Source organism: Eutrema salsugineum, unplaced genomic scaffold, assembly GCF_000478725.1.
Source record: "Eutrema salsugineum unplaced genomic scaffold, Eutsalg1_0 scaffold_19, whole genome shotgun sequence".
Taxonomy (NCBI): domain Eukaryota; kingdom Viridiplantae; phylum Streptophyta; class Magnoliopsida; order Brassicales; family Brassicaceae; genus Eutrema; species Eutrema salsugineum.
In genome coordinates this window covers 992,275-1,012,922 of record NW_006256838.1, presented here as the reverse complement: position 1 = coordinate 1,012,922, position 20,648 = coordinate 992,275, and the positions used below count along the sequence as shown (strand labels likewise).

At 35.0% G+C, this 20,648-nt stretch overlaps 5 protein-coding genes across 6 annotated transcripts; all 5 read left to right on the top strand.

Annotated features, from left to right (window-relative positions):
- Nucleotides 1-743: 743 nt before the first annotated feature.
- On the top strand, nt 744-1,849 carry LOC18019992 (zinc finger protein ZAT9). The gene has a single exon (XM_006402505.2). It carries the CDS (start codon nt 759-761, stop codon nt 1,719-1,721), a length of 963 nt encoding a protein of 320 aa, XP_006402568.1. The 5' UTR covers nt 744-758; the 3' UTR covers nt 1,722-1,849.
- Nucleotides 1,850-3,966: 2,117 nt separating this feature from the next.
- Nucleotides 3,967-5,750, top strand: LOC18019991. 2 transcript variants are annotated; one of them, XM_024157241.1, is made up of 2 exons: nt 3,967-4,089; nt 4,631-5,750. In XM_024157241.1, the coding sequence occupies exon 2, from the start codon at nt 4,656-4,658 to the stop codon at nt 5,634-5,636; it is 981 nt and encodes a 326-aa protein (XP_024013009.1). In that variant the 5' UTR covers nt 3,967-4,089; nt 4,631-4,655; the 3' UTR covers nt 5,637-5,750. The 2 variants fall into 2 exon arrangements, with proteins under 2 accessions (XP_024013009.1, XP_024013010.1); XM_024157242.1 differs by having other exon boundaries at nt 4,033-4,089; nt 4,626-5,750.
- Nucleotides 5,751-11,940: 6,190 nt separating this feature from the next.
- Nucleotides 11,941-14,121, top strand: LOC18019990 (vesicle-associated protein 1-1). Its single transcript, XM_006402503.2, has 8 exons — nt 11,941-12,139; nt 12,254-12,324; nt 12,428-12,509; nt 12,592-12,707; nt 12,804-12,959; nt 13,042-13,092; nt 13,441-13,518; nt 13,701-14,121. Exons 1-8 carry the CDS (start codon nt 12,088-12,090, stop codon nt 13,812-13,814), a joined length of 720 nt encoding a protein of 239 aa, XP_006402566.1. The 5' UTR covers nt 11,941-12,087; the 3' UTR covers nt 13,815-14,121.
- A 144-nt stretch (nt 14,122-14,265) lies between these two features.
- On the top strand, nt 14,266-15,933 carry LOC18019989 (putative F-box/kelch-repeat protein At4g02310). Its single transcript, XM_006402502.2, has 3 exons — nt 14,266-14,320; nt 14,393-14,451; nt 14,854-15,933. Exons 1-3 carry the CDS (start codon nt 14,266-14,268, stop codon nt 15,931-15,933), a joined length of 1,194 nt encoding a protein of 397 aa, XP_006402565.2.
- Nucleotides 15,934-16,909: 976 nt separating this feature from the next.
- On the top strand, nt 16,910-19,661 carry LOC18019988 (phosphatidate cytidylyltransferase 5, chloroplastic). The gene is made up of 7 exons (XM_006402501.2): nt 16,910-17,371; nt 17,679-17,989; nt 18,069-18,259; nt 18,357-18,481; nt 18,721-18,854; nt 18,936-19,051; nt 19,145-19,661. The coding sequence occupies exons 1-7, from the start codon at nt 17,111-17,113 to the stop codon at nt 19,222-19,224; spliced, it is 1,218 nt and encodes a 405-aa protein (XP_006402564.1). The 5' UTR covers nt 16,910-17,110; the 3' UTR covers nt 19,225-19,661.
- The last annotated feature ends 987 nt before the right edge of the window (nt 19,662-20,648 follow it).

Sequence of the window (20,648 nt, the reverse complement as noted above, 5' to 3'; positions counted from 1 at the left end):
GCTTTCATTAATAAAATTTCACTTGGAATCGTGTTTGAAACTAATTTCTTATTTTTGGAGAGATAAAGTTACTGGACGGTGAGGGTAAATTAAACAACCATCATTGGACTAGTACGTGGCTGTCACGTACTTTAAACTCACAGCAAAATGATGTTAACATTCTCTCCTTGCAGCGTTTTGTTTTAGCTGGTCCGTTGTTACAACAAAATCCCCTCCTCAAGACTTTCGTACAACAACGATTGAAATACCGACAATACCCTTACAGGGTTTCACGTAAATTAATTTATTTTGGGCACAGATTAATTTTTAAAAAAAACCCAAGCCTAGAAATAGACCAAAGCAGCTGCGTTGCGTCTGCTATTTTGGGTGTTGTTTTGGGTGTAAAAACAGAAAACTTTTAAACTATTTTTAGGACAAACTGAAATAGAAGGGTATATTGGGAAGTTCGATAGAATAGTTGCAGAAACGGGCAAGGCTCGCATGTTACATTGTCGCTTCTTCAACTTCATGCATACGCTTTAATTAGATTTTTGTTTTTCACTTTCCGTTTTCCAGATCAAAATTAAATTTAAGTTTTGTTAAACAGTAAGAGAGAGATGAATAAACAAAATTTAATTTAGTTGTTTTCTTGAGAGCGTGTTTTTACACAAATATTAAGCCTATTGGTGGAGAGGAATGCTTGTAGATTCCACTTCTCTCCACTTTTTCTCTTTTCTTCTTCTTCTTCGTCTTCTTGCTCTCTCTATTTGTTATTGAAGATGGAAAGCTACAAGTGTAGATTTTGCTTAAAGAGCTTCGTCAATGGAAGAGCTTTAGGTGGTCATATGAGATCTCACATGCCGAGTCTTCATAAATTTAGCATTGAAGAAGAAGAAGAAAAAGAGGAAGATGAAAGGCCGAGTCAACTCAGCTATGAGACTGAGTCGGATGTTTCTTCGTCTTCAGCTGAAGAAGAAGAAGAAGAAGAGGGGAAGATAAATGATGATTCTAAGTTTGCTTTTACCGGCTCTGTTCTGCTCGAAGACGGTGAAAGCGAGGCTGAGTCGTCGAGGAATAATCTTAACCTGACACGGAAACGATCCAAGCGAACTCGGAAACTCGATTCGTTCGCTACGAAGAAGGTGAAAACGAGTCAACTCGGTTACAAGGCCGAGCCTGGGCCCGAGTCCGAGCCTCCTCACAGCTCGGCTTCTGATACAACAACGGAGGAAGATCTCGCCTTTTGTCTCATGATGCTCTCGAGAGACAAATGGAAGAAAAACAAAACTAGTAAAGAACTAGTGCTGGAAGAGATCGACACAGAAGAATCAGAAGGTTACAACAAATCGAGCAAGATTAATCGAACAACGACGAAAGGGAGATACACGTGCGAGACTTGTGGGAAAGTGTTTAAATCTTATCAAGCATTGGGTGGGCATAGAGCAAGCCACAAGAAGAACAGAGTTTCCAACAAAACAGAGCAGCGAAGCGAAACAGAGTACAATAATGTTGTTATTGCTGTTACTGCAGAGAAGAGAATCCATGAATGTCCGATTTGTCTAAGAGTTTTCGCATCTGGACAAGCACTTGGAGGTCACAAGAGATCTCACGGAATCGGGAATTTGTCTGTAAATTATCATCATCATCAAGGTCATCGAATCGAGTCTGTGAAACAGAGATTGATAGATCTCAATCTTCCTGCACCAACCGAGGAAGACGAAGTCTCTGTGGTGTTTCAATGAATGCTGAAAAAAGGTAACAGACTTTGCGTGATTCGGGTCGTCCAAATTTTCGTAAAGTTTGAATCTTTTTTTTTACTATTATAATTTTTTTTTTTGGGGGTCGAAGTCGAACTAGAAAAATATAATAATGTTTATTTTAAATGCAAAGGAGGCTACTTTTACATGTTCTAACGCCGATTCTTACTTTTTGTATTGGCCTCACGTCGTGTTGGCCTAACCATATCAATCAAAGAACATTCAAATAAGCTTCTACTTAGTTTTTATGTTATTAATGCTTAGTAAATGTTTAGTAACTGTTTATGTTGAATGATAATTTTAGGACTTCTTGCTTCTACTTTGTTATTGAAAGCTACTACTGCTAACAGTGCCCACTTGACTTATCTCTTTCTCTTTGTGTTAGAGTTAGTCAAGCCTCTAAATAAAACAAAATCATTTTAAAGGTCCAAAGATATTTTAGTCTAGTAGTTAAAGAAGACGTTTCTTTAGTAAAGCTCTACTTCCAACTTCCAACTTAATAGTCCGGGTACATTTTTACCAACCACACAATTTTGCAAAATTTTGTTCGTGTCAATCGCTCGGCTATACCAAATTTTGATGACAAAAGGTGTTAAAAAAAAATCCTTAATTTAGCAAATTCTTTGGTCTAGTTCATTGTGTCGTGTTTTCCATCAGATAAATAATTTATTAAAGATGATATAGACTTGGTTGCATAAGTAGATTTGCGTTTGGTCTACCACAAATGTAGAATTATTCTTTGAGTATACTTTATTCTTTGCTTATGACTCGAAGCAAAACCCACTAACTTTCACCACCCAGTAGAATACAATACATTTTGATTCAGAGTGGTTGTATCCAAGTAATTGCAATCTTGACTAATCTCACACTAATTGTTTGGTGAGTGAGTACAGGGGATTTGATGAAACTAGTCTCCTGAAATCATTTCATCTGATGAGATTATTTTCCAAACTTTCGAGGCATTGAAGTGTTTGAGGTTGGAATGAAAGTACAGCGAGTGAGGAAAAACATATTATAGAGTTTAGTAAATGAAAACACTTTTTATTAAATGCATCTTCTCTGTCTAAACTTGCGAGCCCATTTGATGCCAGCCGTTGGTACAAAGATCCTGAGACTGACACTAACAACCTTCACTAATATTCGTCTATGAAAAGAATAAAGCAAAAGCAAACACAAATCTTCAACCAAAAAGAATTATAAGTAATACGATTAAAAAGTTCTAGTTTGGTCTACTCAACTTATGGCTTACTTCACAATTTTGTTGCTGTTGATTGGACAAGCACTCATGCTTAAGAAAGATTAAACCGGATTAAGACGACCTGAATATCTGATTTTGTTTTGGGTTTTACTTTTATATATCTCTAAGAATATCGTGACTAAGTTCGATCGCTACCGAGAGGGAAAAAGATAATTGGCTTACTTGAAAGAAATCTCCAAAATCACATGAACAATAGTGAACATTTAATCTGTTAGCACAATTTTGTAAAAGATTAGGATTAGAATTTATAGATTTTAATTCCATAAAAAGTATACTTTGACAAAAAATATTCCATAGGAGTATGATAATAATTTTATTAAATAACATTAAAAAAAAACAAAGGAGACAAATCACATTGGGTGTGCTTTAAAACATAGAAGCACAAAGAAAAGATGTTTGGTTGGGCGTGATTAAAGTGACTCTCTGACTCGATGCACCAGCTTGAGCTTCAAGTCCTCTTCATTTAATTTCCTTATGTAGTCAAATGTTTTATAGTGCTTTTCCTAACTTAATTAACTTGTTAGAAATTTTACGTTATTTATCGGCATGAGAACAAAATAATATCACCAAAAAACATTGACTTACACGTAATAACCAAAGCGTATCTTCGTTTTTTTTTACAGCTAAATCATACTTGGTCAACTGATTCATAAATTATATTTCAAGAACTTTCACCGTTTACACTGACGATTTTAGTTGTTATTTCAGAGAATTAATTAACCGACTTGACTCTCGAGCTATAGACCTGTATTGGGCACGTTAATTCACACTCTCGACTTGTTATTTCAGACCTGTTATTTGATTATTTCACACTCTCGACTTTAGACGCCAAAATAATATTTAGTTTTACACTCGACTCTCGAGCTATAGACCTGTATTGGGCTTTATAATAAGATGGGCTTTATAACAAGAAGGGCTTTATAACAAGATGGGCTTTATAATCAATCGCAAGCTCTTTGTGACTTTGTTCCGGACATTATTATTTTTGCATCCAAACACGTTATATTCAAGTTACTTTCTCTGTTTCATTCAGAACAACTCTCCGGAGACCATAGCCAAAGGATCTGGAGCTTTTTACCTGTCTGCGATTCGCCGGTGAGTTTTGATTTCATATCGATTTCTGTCCTCGTTTCCTTCTTGCTTTCCAGATAATTTATTGTAAAACTGATCGGTATAGATTATGATAATCGGCTTCAATTTTTTTTGATAATTTCCATCTTATGCTTAAAGCCACTCCAACCCGTAATGAATAAAAGTATGCGTATCGATCTAATTATAAGAAACGATTCAAGATTCTTACTCGTTAATTGAAGAAGAATGTAAGTGATAACTATTTCACTTACAGGTTTTGATTCTGACTTGTATTGATTTGATTTTGATTAGCCGATTTAGTATTTGCTGCTAAATCGGCTAAAATACTAGTAATGATAATGGCTTTTAGCTTGTATTACTATTTCTCTTTAGAAGCTAAAAGCTATTATTTTATTTTTATTTCTCTTTAGAAACTTGTATTACTATTTCTCTTCTCTTTAGAAGCTAAAAGCTTCAAGCTTTCATCTTGAAGTGTTTGCTGTGTCCACGTATTGTCTTGTTCCTGATAATTTTGAAATGTTCTGTTATTTTATGTTAAGAACAGATAGTTGAAGCTTTTAGAGACTTCAATGGTGAGCCAAGGATTGGTGTCTCTTACAAAGTCTTTATGCACTATGGCTCCAAGAGTCCGCCTCAAGAATCCGAAGACGATGCAGAACCTAAAGACCGGACCTTGTCATCTCCGTTTCAGAAATCTCCGTGTCTTGTGCACAAAACTGTCTCAATGGGAACCATCACCTTTCATTCATGCTTCTGCAGAAGAAGCTGGTGGTATAGTATTGGAAAAAACCGCTAATGTGTTCGAATCCATTGTATCAGAGGCTGCTGAGGAAGAGAAAGTAGATTCAGCGCAACAACGGACTAACTCACAAATTCAGGTTCTTAAATGGCCAATATGGATTTTAGGTCCATCTGTTCTCCTCACAAGCGGTATGGCACCTACTTTATGGCTTCCATTGTCATCGGTTTTCCTCGGTTCCAACGTGGTTAGTGTACTTTCGTTGATCGGTCTAGATTGCATTTTCAACCTCGGCGCAACCCTTTTCCTGCTAATGGCTGATTCTTGTGCTCGTCCTAAAGACCCATCACAATCCTGCAACAGCGAACCACCATTTAGCTACAAGTTCTGGAATATTTTTGCACTCATAACCGGGTTTCTCGTCCCAACGCTACTTCTCTTCGGATCTCAAACCGGCCTACTCTCTTCTCTCCAACCCGAGCTTCCTTTCATCTCGTCCGCTGTTCTCCTCTTCCCCTACTTCATTCTCCTCGCGGTCCAGACATTAACAGAGATCCTCACATGGACTTGGCAATCACCGGTCTGGCTAGTCACACCAGTTGTCTACGAGGCTTACCGAGTTCTGCAACTGATGAGAGGGTTGAAACTAAGCGCAGAGGTGAACGCACCGGTTTGGGTGGTTCATATGCTTCGCGGGCTTGTCTCTTGGTGGGTTCTGATCTTGGGGATGCAACTCATGAGGGTTGCTTGGTTTGCTGGTTTTGCATCTAGAAGAACAAATCAGGAACCAGAATCTGTTGCTTCTAAGTAAAGATAGATAGATGTATCTTCCGTTTATAGCTTTCAAGTCATGTACTCATTACTGTATAGTTAGCTTTTAGTTGGTGATAACAATAAAAACATATTCTTTATGATTTATATTCGATATTCCTCTTTGCATTAGATGTTAGATTTTAACAGAGATCCTCACAAGGCACTGGCTGTCATCGGTCTGGCTAGTCACATCAATTAGATGTTACATTAGAACAACAAGAAGTCAGCCGCAATCTATTGCTTCAATGTAAAGACCGATAAATGTTTCTTCCGTTTAGTTTTTGAGTCAGAACAAGAACGATTTTAACTCTGTGAGTTGGTTATAATTAAAAAGAAAAATCAAAAAACATATTCTTTATGATCTTTTTGTTTGTCTGTATGATCATATTCTATATTCCTTTCTCCTTAAAGTCAGTATTTTTTTACGTTATTTTTAATCAGAATGGATATATCTAACTCTGTTAAATCAATACAATAAAACATAAGTGTTTGACACCTAAGCTTTTTCAGGTGTTGGAATTTTAGGTAGGGGGCGTGTTGACATGCAAATTTCTAAAAAAATATAAAAGATACTGTAATTCAAGAATTGTAAAGGAAACCAAGAAACCAAAATCATCGCCAAGCATACAAACAATAATCTCCAGTTTACTTCATACTCAAAGAAGGTGCATAGAATTGTTGGCGAAGTATAAGGGATCAGGTGAACTAACACCTCCAGATTATTAGCCACATTTAAAACTCTAAAAAGCATATGATGATTCATCTTCTTCACAAAAGAAACATTCCACTTCGGGAGCCAGTTTATTTCAAAATTAATAGAGGATTCGCGTCGGACATGTTTCTCACAATAACCTCAATAAGCAAAATTGGAGTGCCGACGAGATCATCTTAAAAACAGAGAATAGAGAATAGGGTTTGTACGCCTTTAGAGAAAGGTGTGATCATACAACAAAACAATTTATTATTTATAGATTTTCAGTTTCTGTAAATAATTTATAATTTATTAAGCTCCACGCAATTTTTCCTCTCCCAAATATCTCATATCAGGATTTCCAGCTTCTATAAATAGAAAAATATATGGTCTTTAGTAAATTACAGATTTTGTGCACTTATGAAATGAAGAATACAGCATATTTTCAAAAACAGAAAATTTGGAAAGAAAACCAAAACACTATTTGATAAATAACTTCCTTGGCAATTTTTTCTAAAATGTTCATATTCTTTTTTTGGCCATTAATAGGATAATTATATGACAACACTAATTTTTTTTAGTTAAAAATAATATTTTAAAATAAAAATATTGTTCTAAATTTTGTTTCTTAGAACTATTAACTAAAAACTAAATTTGTTATCCACAAATAATTAAAAAAATTATGATCATCGGCCGTGGTCTAGGCCACCTGTCATATAGACCAAACATATGAATACATTATCATTTGGACAGAAACACCAAAGTCCAATTCTACATACTAGCATTATTCTCTCGCTATAAAATGCGGCAAATTTTATAAATGAATGAGATCGATTTAATTGTGATACAGGAAAAGCGTGAGTTCTGCTCATAAATCTTCTTCGCAACATTGTTGCCCAAAAATTTTGGTCTTGTTTGAAGAAAAGCCAGATCTTATTGAGACCCCATCGATCTCAAAAGTTGCAAAATTCATGTGAAGTTATAATTGAGTGAAACCTCTGTGAAGCCTTGGAGATGATCTCATGTCTCGATTTTGGAATCCTTGCGATTATATCAAACATCAAGTTATCTGCGATATCATTGTCTGCACTATCTCACAAATTAAAATTTAAGATCACAATTTTGTTGAATAAAAACATTACTAAAACCATTATTTAATTGTAAAATTTGCTAATTAGAATCTCAAAAAATTCATCACTAGTAGTAGTAGATAAAGAAATGATGCCAAAGCTGTTTCATAGTCAACTTATGAAAAAACATGCTAGTTAGATGAAGCGAATAATTTAAAACTTTTTTTAAATAAGATTCAGGACATTTATGTTTGCGCTAGTACTCTATAAGTTTCGAAATCTCACTTCAATCTCTTTTTTTGTCTGTAAGTGTGATCACAAAATGCGAAATATGTTTATAAGCAATCGAGCAAAGTCGTCATTCGGCTTGGCATTATGTTGCTCCATGATTCGCCTTGGCGTTATGTTTTTTTTTTTTTTTAAATCTAATAAAAAACTAGTGTTTTCCTTATGATTCTTATGTAATTGGAAACATTAATATCTTTAACTTTTGGATTTTCTACTAAAGAAAACCTAACTTTTAGGTAATTAAAACCTAATATCTTTAACATTTTGGTTTTAATATCTTTAACGGTTATGAAATCCTGGCAGTGGCAGCACAGGTAATTTTATTTGTATTGAACATGTAAACACAGCAAAAATAAAATTTTGAAAATACTTCTGAACATGAACATGTATATTTTTGAATGTTATTTAGCATCTTAGTTTTAAAACATTTAACCACATTCTATTGATTAATATTAACTAATTGAAATATATTATATACTCTATCTCTTAATCCTATAAACTCTAATTAATTTTGAATGTTATAAGTTAAATTAATTACTTTTTAAACTAGTTAATTTTTTTAAAAAATTACATACATTATGGTTAACCCTCCGCAGTCTAGTTCTTAAATTTAGGTAAATATGACAAGCAAACTAAAATTTTGAAAAATATCTCACAATGAGTAAATTAATCCTTATGAAAAATTTAATATTTTTATTCAATACAGTAAAAAAAAGAAATTAACACTCATCACTCTATTTCTAAAGTACATCATTACATTCTACCCCTAGATGAATATAATAAACTAACTAAAACTACATTCCATAACAAATTCCAAAACTCTAACCTTAAGCCCTAAACCCTAAACCCTAAACCCTTAAGCCCTAAACCCTAACCCTCAGCCCTAAGCCCTAACCCTAACTCTAAACCCTAAATTCTTTTTTTTTTTGGTCAAAACCCTAAATTCTTTAATTTGTATATTTTTAATGTTATCTAACATTTTAGATTTAAAACATTTAACCACATTCTAACAAGGTTAATATTAACTAATTTAATATATTATATACTTTATCTCTAAATCATGTAAACTTTGTATAACTAAATTTATTTTGAATGTTATAAGGTAAATTAATTACTTTTCAACTAGTTATTTCAAAAAAAAATTCATACTCATCATTAATTAGTTGGATAACTTTTATAAGATCTAAACTTTTTGGATAGTTAAGGACAAGTAGAAACCTAAACCTTATGTGGTCTCGTTACTATATTCATATAAGATGTATTTATGTATTAAAAAATAATAACAACAAAATTCAAAAATATCTCAAAATCAGTGAACTAAAAAATTCAATTTTATGAATAAATATAGTGACTAAAAAAACTAATTCTCCTTATTTTATTTTTAAAAGACCTATAACTAAATTTATTTTGAATGTTATATGGTAAATTAATTACTTTTTAACTAGTTATTTCAAAAAAAAATTTATACTTATCATTAATTAGTTGGATAACTTTTATAAGATCTAAACTTTTTGGATAATTAAGGACAAGTAGAAACCTAAACCTTATGTGGTCTCGTTACTATATTCATATAGGATGTATTTATGTATTAAAAAATAATAACAACAAAATTCAAAAATACCTCAAAATCAGTGAACTAAAAAATTCAATTTTATGAATAAATATAGTAACTAAAAAAACTAATTCTCCTTATTTTATTTCTAAAAGACCTACCATCATTCTAACATTAGACTAACTAGTTTTGATTGTTATTTTGAAACTTTATTATTTTTCATCAATTAATATTAAAAATTTTATATACATCATGGCTAATATATATATATATGAGGGCTTGTGGATACGGTGATGTAGTGTTCAACTAATAAGTGTGCCACGTGTCAGCCACTTTTTGACGGAAATCTAACATTGTGTATGTATTTTCGAAAGGTAAAAAGTTCGTATATAGGCTGATTTCCCTCTCTTTATGCTGATATATATGCTAAATGGCATATATTCTGCTTGTTTTTGTTCTTTTTGCTTTTTCAACACTTTTGGCAATTTTTTTGCGTATTCCTTTTGAGTCTTGAGTGTGTCGTTTAGATCTTTTAGCGCATTTTACTATTTTGATGTTCCTAAGTTTGTGTTATTTCTGCTTTTTTTACTAGTATTTTGAATGTTCCTACGTTTGTTTTATTTTCTGCCTATTTTCGACTATCATTCCTTCGGCTTTCGGCTTTTGACTACAACTTCGCTCACTCACACGCATATCTGTGGAGCCTATACATACATCCATCTATACCTTCACACCCTCTACATACACTATACAATCACACCCTATACTTTCATACCCTATACATATCTATACATACATCTATACATTCACACCCTATACATACATCTATACATTCATATCCTATACATACATCTATACATTCATACCCTATACATACATCTATACATTCATATCCTATACATACATCTATACATTCATACCGTATACATACATAATAAGTTCACACCCTATACATATCTATACATCATCCATTTTCATCTACACCATCTATACACCATTTTCATCTTCTACATCCATGTATCTTTATCAGGAAAAAAAAAGGAGATACAAATATTGCTATATTATAGTCTGGTCAACTTCAAAGGCTGGCAAAGCAGAAGATGGAAAACGCTAGGCACGGTGGTCTTACGATATTTTTTCCCTTCAACCTCTGCAAAATTAATAAATTAAAATCAGTCTTCATTACGATCGGTTTTTCTGTTTGTCAATTTTGGTACATGCATATGTAGTTACATAAATATCAAAAATCATCCAACTTTAAACCCATTCTTTCTTAGTTTTTCATTAAAAAAATAACTTAATTCTATGTTTTCTTAGACAGAACATACATTTCTAGCTAAAACCAGGTTATCAAACACACATAGCTAAAAATCAGTTTTTTGAAAAAGCTAAATTGGATTTACAAAAAAGAGAAAAAAGCTAAAAAATCAGTTTATTAGCTAGTTTAAGTAAAGACATAAATAAATATAAATGGATTTAAAACAGAGCATTTGAATTTTATGTTCAACCCCGTAAAAGATGTTTAAAAGATGAAGAACAGGTAATCAAACTAACAAAAACAAACTAGAGCAATTAGACCAGAGTATTTTACCTTGTATACGGATGCTTATGTTTGGTTCTCTGGGCTAATGAGAAATATAGATAAGTTTGAGTGAGAACACAACTCCAGTGGAAGAACAGAACTAAGAAGAAAAAAAACATATTGTGGTCAAAATTTGTATGAAATAAATCAAGTAAGAGGATTCAGATTTTTGACCGATGAAAGGGAGTACTTATAGAGAGTCATCATCTGATTTTTTTTAATCAAAAAAATTATTCAACGGTAAAAAATGTTACCGTTGCACAATGTTTATTTTGTTCTACTGTCAAGTCAAATCAAACAAAACGTTGGAACAATATGTTACCGTTTCACAATGTTTAGATATTTTTGCTATTAAGCTTTCGTCTAATTCAAAAATTCCAAATATTGTATTCTTAAAAGTATTTGAAAAGCAACAAAGATTTATTGTCTCTCATTGCTTTATTACCATCACATTTCTATATTCATACTCTAGTCTAATAATTTAATGTTGTCTAATTCCTCTTCTTCTTTTTTTCTCTTTTTTACTTCTCCAGTTATTTTTTTTCAGCTACTATATAATTTCTGAACTAGTTTTCTCTTAAATAAACTGGGTAAGAAAATCAGTTAATAAATCATGCGATGGACTAGGAAAAGAGATTGAAAGAGACAATGTAGAAATTTATGGTCTATTTATTTAAATTTTAGATTAGATATGATGGTCTTTTATTTCTTTTCATGTTGTCCTTTTGTATATAGATTTTGACAAACTGAGTTATTTAATCTGTTAAATTGGATATTCGGAAATTCGAATCAGAAGTTTCAAAATGTATAATTTTTTGTTTTGATTTTTTCTTCTATAATTGTTTGTTTGATTGTTAGTGGTTGGATTGTTGGCTTTTGCACTTTATTTACTTGTTATGGACGGATAATGTAAATTAAAAATTTTTCTTGTTTTGATAACGTCATAATGTTAGTTAGGTGTGCGTTTGTACGACAAAAAAAAAGTTGTGTGTTTGTGATTCAGTAAAGCGTTTGCGATTAGAGTCCGTTTGCGTCTCAGATGAAAGAACGATCAATTTCAAAGAGAAAGGCGAATATGCCCTTGGGTGGAACAAGACAAATAGCGATGTCCCACTTTCTTCATTCGATCTCTCTCTCTCTCTCGGTCTTCGACGACTGCTCTCTCTGTACCGGAGACGGCGTCACGGGACGAATTGATTCGCCGGTATACTAATTTTTTGTCGTTTGAACGCCAAATCGGCTTTAATCTCAGGCGATCCGATCGAAATGAGTAACAGCGAGCTTCTCAACGTCGAGCCTCTGGACCTTCAATTCCCTTGTAAGCTTCTTTCGATTTTTTCGTTAATTCGCATGTTTTCTTTCCCAGATCTAGATATTTTCTGAGTCACGGTGTCAATCCATTTTCACAATTTTCTTATTTGATATGATTTAGTTGAATTGAAGAAGCAGATCTCTTGCTCTCTTTACTTGACGAACAAGACCGACAATAATGTGGCCTTTAAGGTGATTATTCTCATATATGATATACGAATTTTCAGATCTTGTATTGGGAAATCGTTGTGTTTTATTACTTGTGTTTTTGAGGCTTTTATCGGTTGTGTTTTAGGTTAAGACGACGAATCCGAAAAAGTATTGCGTCAGGCCTAACACTGGTGTTGTTCTTCCAAGGTCCACTTGTGAAGTTCTTGGTCTGTCCTCTGATTTTTTTCTCCTGATATGGATTGTGTAACTGGTTCTTGGATTAAGGAATTTGATGTATCCTTTGTCTAGTGACCATGCAAGCTCAAAAGGAAGCTCCTTCCGATATGCAGTGCAAGGACAAGTTTCTGCTTCAAGGTGTAATTGCTAGTCCTGGAATCACGGCAAAGGAAGTTACTCCTGAGATGGTACTGCGTTTGCCATTGTTGATTTTGGTGGATAACGTATAATCACTGTTTGGCTAAAATCATTTGTTTATTTTTCTTCTAATGAAACTTTTGCAGTTCAGCAAAGAGGCTGGCTATCTAGTTGAGGAGACTAAACTGAGAGTTACCTATGTTGCTCCACCGCAACCACCATCACCGGTTCACGAAGGTTCAGAAGAAGGTTCTTCACCAAGGGCCTCAGTTTCTGATAACGGACATGCATCTGAATTCTCTGTAAGTTGTATATCTCTCAGGTAGATATAACATTTCCTCTTTACTTATTGTAGATTTACATGTGTTTTGTGTTTGATTTTAGTTTCAGAGATTTAGCGCTGACAAGGTTGAGCCTCTAGAAAACACATCTGAGGTATTTTTCACTATTTCTTATGAGCGTCTTTAAACCATTAAAACTACGTGTAATTAGCTGTTGCAGTCGGGTCTTTTTTCTTTTGAAATGTTAGTGTGCTTGCTTTTGCGCTGTTAAAAACCGTACCCAGTAGTTACAACTTGGGAGCTACCTTTATTGGAAAGTTGGCTTTAACGTCTGATTAGGCTGAGAACTTTTTCTTTGTGTTGATTAGACTTTTAGAAGCCAGCCTCTCAAGCCGCCCATTACTTATTTATCAGTTTGTGGATGCATCTGCATATTTTTTTAATCTGCTCGAAACCACTAGCTCTTATATTTCTATTAGAGCTGAATTTTGTTTGATTTCAGGCAAAGGCTCTCATCACAAAGCTAACCGAGGAAAAACAGTCTGCCATTCAACTGAACAACAAACTTCAAAGAGAACTGGTAAAGAATCTTCACTTGAGTCATCCTTTTTTTTTAAGTCTCAGAATCTATCCTTCACAGTGCTTTTTCATGGTCTTGAGAAGAAGGCCAGTTCATGGGTTTTGAGATTCTTTTACTTTTCACAGTCTTCGTGTAGATGTTGTTGAGTTTGTTTTCTGACGAAAGTTTTCGTTGGTCTGCAGGATCAGTTGAGGCGTGAAAGCAAGAGAAGCCAAAGTGGTGGTATCCCTTTCATGTACGTTCTTCTGGTCGGACTAATCGGTCTAATTTTGGGATACATCATGAAGAGAACTTAACAACCCACCTGAGCTTTTTCTCCCACACCGCCAACGCCACGAAGAAAGGAACAAAAAGAAACAGACTTTTAACTCGTTTTTCAGTCGTCGGACATATACTATTTTCTCTCTCTGTATTTGACGAATTCACCTTAAAAGAAGGTGTCTTAGAGGATTCGTGTTCTGGTAGTGAAAATTTCATAACTCAGTTTGCTTTGTTTTTGTTTCTTATTTTATAACTTTTTTTTATTTGTAATCCAATGACTCTTGGTGGGGTTCTTTCTCCGCAAATTCGTCTTGTTTTTTATTTTATTTGTTTTGTGACCAATTCATCTCGTCTAAAGTCAAACATCTTCATTGGGAGAAACCAAAAATTAATAATTACAGAATGTTGCAAGACAAGAAATGAAGAAAAACAAAGGTTCCAAGTCCTAACTTCTTCGGATCGGTTTTTGGTGACCTAACCAAGTCAATGATTAAACGAGATGCGGGTGTCAAAGACTCCGGTTCACTCATCCCTGGACACGGTAATTACCCGTTAAACCAGGCCGATATGAATTAAGCAATGCCCTCTCTAACCGGTTCATTTGTAATTGCAGGTGGGATATTGGACAGAGTTGATAGTTACATTTTCACTGGTGCATTAGCCTACTCTTTCGTAAGACTTCATAATGTTTGATTATGTGATAAATCCCAAGAAACCCATTATAATAAGTTTCAAAAAGTTTGATTAACGTTTGCATCACTGACTCTATAAGTTTTTTTTTTTTTGATAATTAACAAAAAAAAAAAAGTACACATGTAAATTCGAGCCTATAATTTTATCACATTAAATATAGGTTTAATAAAAGTTTGTTACAATAATTTCCTTTTTTTTTGACATTTCCTTAAATTCCCTTATTGCCAAACAATGATTGATTCTCTAATATTGTATCTCTAATTCCAAGAGGGAAAAGGATTATTATTATTTTTATTTTTGGAAAAGGATTATTACTCGAGTATAAATAAGGAACATAAGAGAGGAAGCGAAGCGTGATTGAGATTTTTCAGAAGAGATTAGTCCTTTGTCTTGTGTACCATGGCCAAGGAGGCACCGTCGTCGTTTTCGTCATTGCCAAACGATATCGTTTTAAATATCTTGGCCCGCGTGCCGAGACGGTTTCACCCAAAACTCTGTTGCGTCTCCAAGAATTTGGGGTCTCTCGTACGTTCCTCTGAGCTTCGCAAAACGCGGTCTCTCCTGGGAAAAGATCGCTTCAACTTCTACGTCTGCCTTGTAGATAGTATGGCTATGGATCTCTCATATCAATGGTTCACTTTAAGTTGTGGTAATCGTCGTTTGGTCTCCGTCCCGTTTCCTTCTCCTGATCCGTCGCTTTGGCCGTACACTTCTGCTGTTCCGGTGGGTTCCGAAATCTACCTTGTTGGTGGCTCGAGGTTTATGTGGATCCTCGATACCCGGTCTGGACAGTTGCGTCTGGGTCCAAGTTCGCCTGTAGGCAGCAAGCATGAAGGCGTGGGACTCGTTCACGACAAGATTTACGTATTTGGAGGAACGTGCGAAAAAGAATGCTACCAAGATATCCAAGCGCAAGTGTTTGACTTGAAGACGCAAACTTGGCTAATCGCGCCAAATCCGAGCTTGACACTGGCACACTATGTTAGGCACGTGGTAAACCCGTCCCTAGGCAGAAAAATTTATGCCGTGGGTAGTGGTTGTGAGTCTTGTGATTCAATCATAGTTTATGAAACTAGAGATGGTACATGTGACAGGATTATAATAGACGATGAAGTCACCAATCTCGAGATGTGTGTGGTAGACAATGTACTCTACATGTATTACCAATATGTTGGGTTAATGTGGTATGACTCTATGGCCAAAGAATGGAGATTGGTTCATGTTCATGGTTTGAAGCTCGGCGATCGTTTCTTAAATCATCTCGTAATGACTGAATACGATGGTAAGCTGGCGTTTTTTTGGCAACAAGGACAAAAAGATGAGATTTGGTGTGCCATGATCGCCTTGTATGGGACTAGTCACGTTGCCATTTGGGGCCGGCTCGAGTGGTCTGATTGCATACTTTCCCAAGTCCCCTCTCACTACTACATCCTCCATGTTGTAGCTTGTCCGGATTATTAACAATTTTTTTCTTATCATCTATCCATCCATAATATGGATTTTGGATTATATATATATATGTATATATTTATATCCCATGCACAAGAGACTAAAAAAGCCCCTTTTTTTTCTTTCTATTAGTAATATTTCTCGATTCTAATCAATTCTTCAATCACTTTGTGGTGAAAAAAATCATCAAATGCACTTGCAGCTTCCGTATAACAGAAAAGATATTTGTTTCTTGGACATCAAGAAACAAGAGGCCTCCGGAAATACAACAAGAGAATCCTTGGCAGTGGCACTCCTTGGACGATTTTTCTTCTTCCGGTGCCGTCTCCTCCTCGAGGATCATATCTTCGTGTAGATGTTGAGTTTGTTTTCTGACAAAGATTTGGTTTGGTCTGCAGGATCAGTTGAGGCGTGAAAGCAAGAGTAGCCATAGTAGTGGTATCCCTTTAATGTACGTTCTTCTGGTCGGACTAATCGGTCTAATTTTGGGATACATTATGAAGAGAACATAAAAAACCCACCTGAGCTTTTTCTCCCATACACTGCCAACGCCACGAAGAAAAGAACAAAAAGAAACAGACTTTTAACTCGTTTTTCAGTCGTCGGACATATACTATTTTCTCTCTTTCTGTATTTTGACGAATTCACCTTAAAAGAAAGTGTCTTAGAGGATTTGTCTTCTGGTAGTGAAAACTTCATAACTCAGTTTGCTTTGCTTTTTTTTAAAACCTTTTTTATTTGTTTGTAATCCAATGACTTTTGGTGGGGTTCTTTCTCCGCAAATTCGTCTTGTTTATATTTTATTTGTTTTGTGACCAAAACCAATTCATCTCGTCTGAAGTCAAACATCTTCATTGGGAGAAACCAAAAGTTAATAATTACAGACTAATAAGTTGAATGTTGCAAGACAAGAAATGAAGAAAAACAAAGGTTTCAAGTCCTAAGACTCTAACAGAGACGAAGGGTTCGTTATCGACGCGCCGACTTAAGCGTGTGAACCTCAGATCCTCTCCCGTCGTACCACCACCACTTCCCCCCACTATTATCATCTTACTCGCCGATTAGATTCACCGAATCAACGCAATCTTCTCCTTCCCTTTCCTCTGAGTTCTTCATGATTTCCGGCTTCATAAAGTCTTCTCTTTTATTTCATTTCTAGTCTAACTTTGCTTTCCAATTTCGGATTCCAATGGCGCCTTTTGTTGAAGTCTGTAGGTATAAACCTGTACCACTCTCATTGCGCTCTCTCTGTACATGTCCTTGCCGTTCCACTCCAAGAAAATTTATAATTCTTCCCCATCTCTCTGAAACTTTTTCGACTTTGCGTTTCGTCGATTCCAAATCATCGTCTCATTCTCGCTCTATTGGGATATCTGTTAACCGGCGTGTTATCACGGCCGTTGCTCGAGTTCAATCAGATCAGCTTGGTGATGATGGCAACTCAAAGGATGTAACTTTATGCTTCTCTCTTACCTACAATCTTTTGATTCTCGTTTGCATTCTCTACTCTAGTGTGTGTCTGAGTAGGAGAGAAGGAAGATTTATATTATACTGTACTTGATATCGGACGATATAGGCAAATTTTAAGCTTACTTTTTGAAAATTTCCCCTGATGGTGTATATTCCTAAGACTGTCTTACTGAAAATTCGATATAGAATCATTCGTATGGATATCGGTGAACTGCTGAGACACATTTGATTTAGTGATTGTTGTTAGTTTGCGTTGCGCTCTCACTGACGGAATTGCGTCTGTTTAGGAACACGAAAGAGATCAAGGATCGAAAAATGTGGAAGAAGATTCGAGTTTAGATCAACAGAAGCAGAAATCGAGAAGCCAGTTTAAGAAAAGAGTAGTTTTTGGTCTAGGGATCGGATTGTCTGTAGGAGGTGTTGTATTAGCTGGAGGATGGGTTTTCACAGCAGCATTAGCAGTTGCAGTTCTTCTAAGTGCCCGAGAATATTTCGAGTTAGTGAGAAGTAATGGAATTGCTCAAGGGATGACACCTCCTCCACGATATCTGTCTAGAGTCTGCTCAGTTATATGTGCTCTTATGCCCATACTTACCTTGTGAGTAGTTCATTACCTCAAAGACGACGATTCTTCTTTCTTATTCTGGTTAAAGGCTTGATCATTTTGTTGTTTTTAGGTATTTTGGCCATATAGATATCTCAGTGACATCAGCAGCGTTTGTTGTTGCAATGGCATTGTTGCTACAGAGAGGAAACCCGCGTTTTTCTCAGCTGAGTAGTACTATGTTTGGGCTGTTTTACTGTGGCTATCTTCCTTGTTTTTGGGTTAAGCTACGTTGTGGTCTTACCGCTCCTGTTATGAACACTGGCAAGCACTCGATTATTATATTTATCCTTTGTTAGCTTTCAGCATAATGTAAAGTAATCAAAGACCAAGTCTTCTGAGCAGTTTTAATAACGTATAGGAATTGGAAGAGGCTGGCCAGTTCTCCTAGGTGGTCAAGCACATTGGACAGTTGGACTTGTGGCGATATTGATTTCATTTTGCGGTATAATTGCCTCAGACACATTTGCTTTTCTCGGTGGCAAGGTATACATGCCTTTCCTTTCCTATTCGAATTGGGATCAGTTTGTTCTCATAATCTTCAGACTTCCCGTGTAGATAAACCGTTTATTCTGCATTGATTAGATTTAGAAAAAGTTGTGAGCTTTCTCGGTCTGTCTTTTATTATCAGCGTTTGTTTTGTCGAATCAACGATAGAAGAAGAAAACTATTTTTCCATGTATCCTATTTTAAAAAAGAGTGCCTTTAATCAAATGTAATTTCAGGCATTTGGTAAGACTCCTCTTATTAGCGTTAGTCCAAAGAAGACATGGGAAGGAGCTGTTGCAGGACTTGTTGGTTGTATTACCATTACCATTTTACTCTCCAAATCTTTGTCATGGCCTCAATCTCTTTTCAGGTACTCAAATCCTTTCGAATTCCCCAAAATCTACTATCACATCGATGTATGTTTTGTTCTGAATATAGTTTCCTTTTACAGCACAACAGCTTTTGGTGTTCTTAACTTCTTCGGATCGGTCTTTGGTGACTTAACTGAGTCAATGATCAAACGAGATGCGGGTGTCAAAGACTCCGGTTCACTCATCCCCGGACACGGTAATTACGCGATATAGATCAATTCCTGTTTTTTTTTTTTTTTCTTTTTCCTAGCAATAATGCCCTCTCTAACCGGTTCTTCTGTTATTGCAGGTGGAATATTGGACAGAGTTGATAGTTACATATTTACTGGTGCATTAGCCTACTCCTTCGTAAGACTTCATGGAGTTTGATTCTGTGATGAAACCCATTATTAGTTTCAAGAAAACTTACAAAAGCCGGTACGAGTTTTTTCCCTCCGCGAGATTGAAATTCAAAAGGAGATATAATGATGGTGAGGGAGGTAAGAGATGAGCCTCCGGTTTCCTCTCCTTTTTATTTTATTTTTTTGACATCTCCTGAATTTCCAATCGATATTTGATTCTTTAATGTATCTCCCGTGAGCATAATTATAACGATTCCACGAGGGAAAAGGATAATTACTCCTCACAGGGCCAAGAAAGAAAAGTGACCTAGAGTTCTTGTGTAAGATCTGTAGTAGAATTGATTTGATGTATAAAATTCATCAAATCTCACACAAGTTTCAAGCTTGGAGTAAACATATGTTCTCCTTCTTCACTGCTCTCTAAAGCTATCGATGTAATGAACAATGTCTTCGTATTCATTCCCATCTTCTCACCAGAAACTATATATTTCTTTTAAACTCAGCCAAAAAGACTGCACAACGTTTCCAAATATTTCGACTAGCATAATTGAACAGCAAAATATTCCGAAGGAGTTATGCACTAACACTAAGTGTCTAAGCGTTTATTGCTAAACCAGGAGTAGTGGTTGAGAGTTACAGAAAATTGTATAAATATTAACTGAACCTATAGAATTACTACTACTGGTTGAGAGTTACAAAAAATTGTTTAGTAACAAAATTGATACATTTAAAGTCTAGTATTAATTTTTTTGTTATATTTGTGAAAAAAAAAATTATTAATTTGAAACCAAATGAGTAGCTTTTAGAAACCAAGTGAAGAGGTATTGTTTTCATGCAAACAATTTTGTTTAATCGTTGCTCGCTTTTCAATCTCACTGAACATGTTCTTGCCATAGATATAATAACACCCGATGGAACACCGCCGGGCATCACCGGAGGGATTCAAAAGACTTACAAAGCCGGAGGGATTCTTTCCTTCCACGTTTGTTGACTAATTGAACCGGTGTTAGGATTTTGGTTCAATGCGAATATGCGAGTACTGGTTCATTATAGAACTCTCGAACTGTTGGTTTTGTGTTGTCTAATTGGTTGATTTTTCGATATATATATACTTTTTAACCTCACATTTTCTAGAAAATTGATTAAAGAAAAAGGACTAAAATCATGTGGGGATGTTAATGAATGCGTTGTTCCCAAGCAGACTTTAGTTATTAAAAAAATGAATGGAAAAGGAAACTATAATTGAATAATAAGATATCAATGATATAAAAAAAAAAGAGGCGAAGAAGCAGATATGATTGGGAAGAGGAAAGACATAGATTATCGAAAATAATAAAGAATGTTACATTCATAATTTCACTGCAGAATCTCAACATTATAGATTAAGTGGCTGGTTAATTAGTAAAAGTGGTAATACTGTGATTATTATATGATAGTAAACAGCAGCAACGC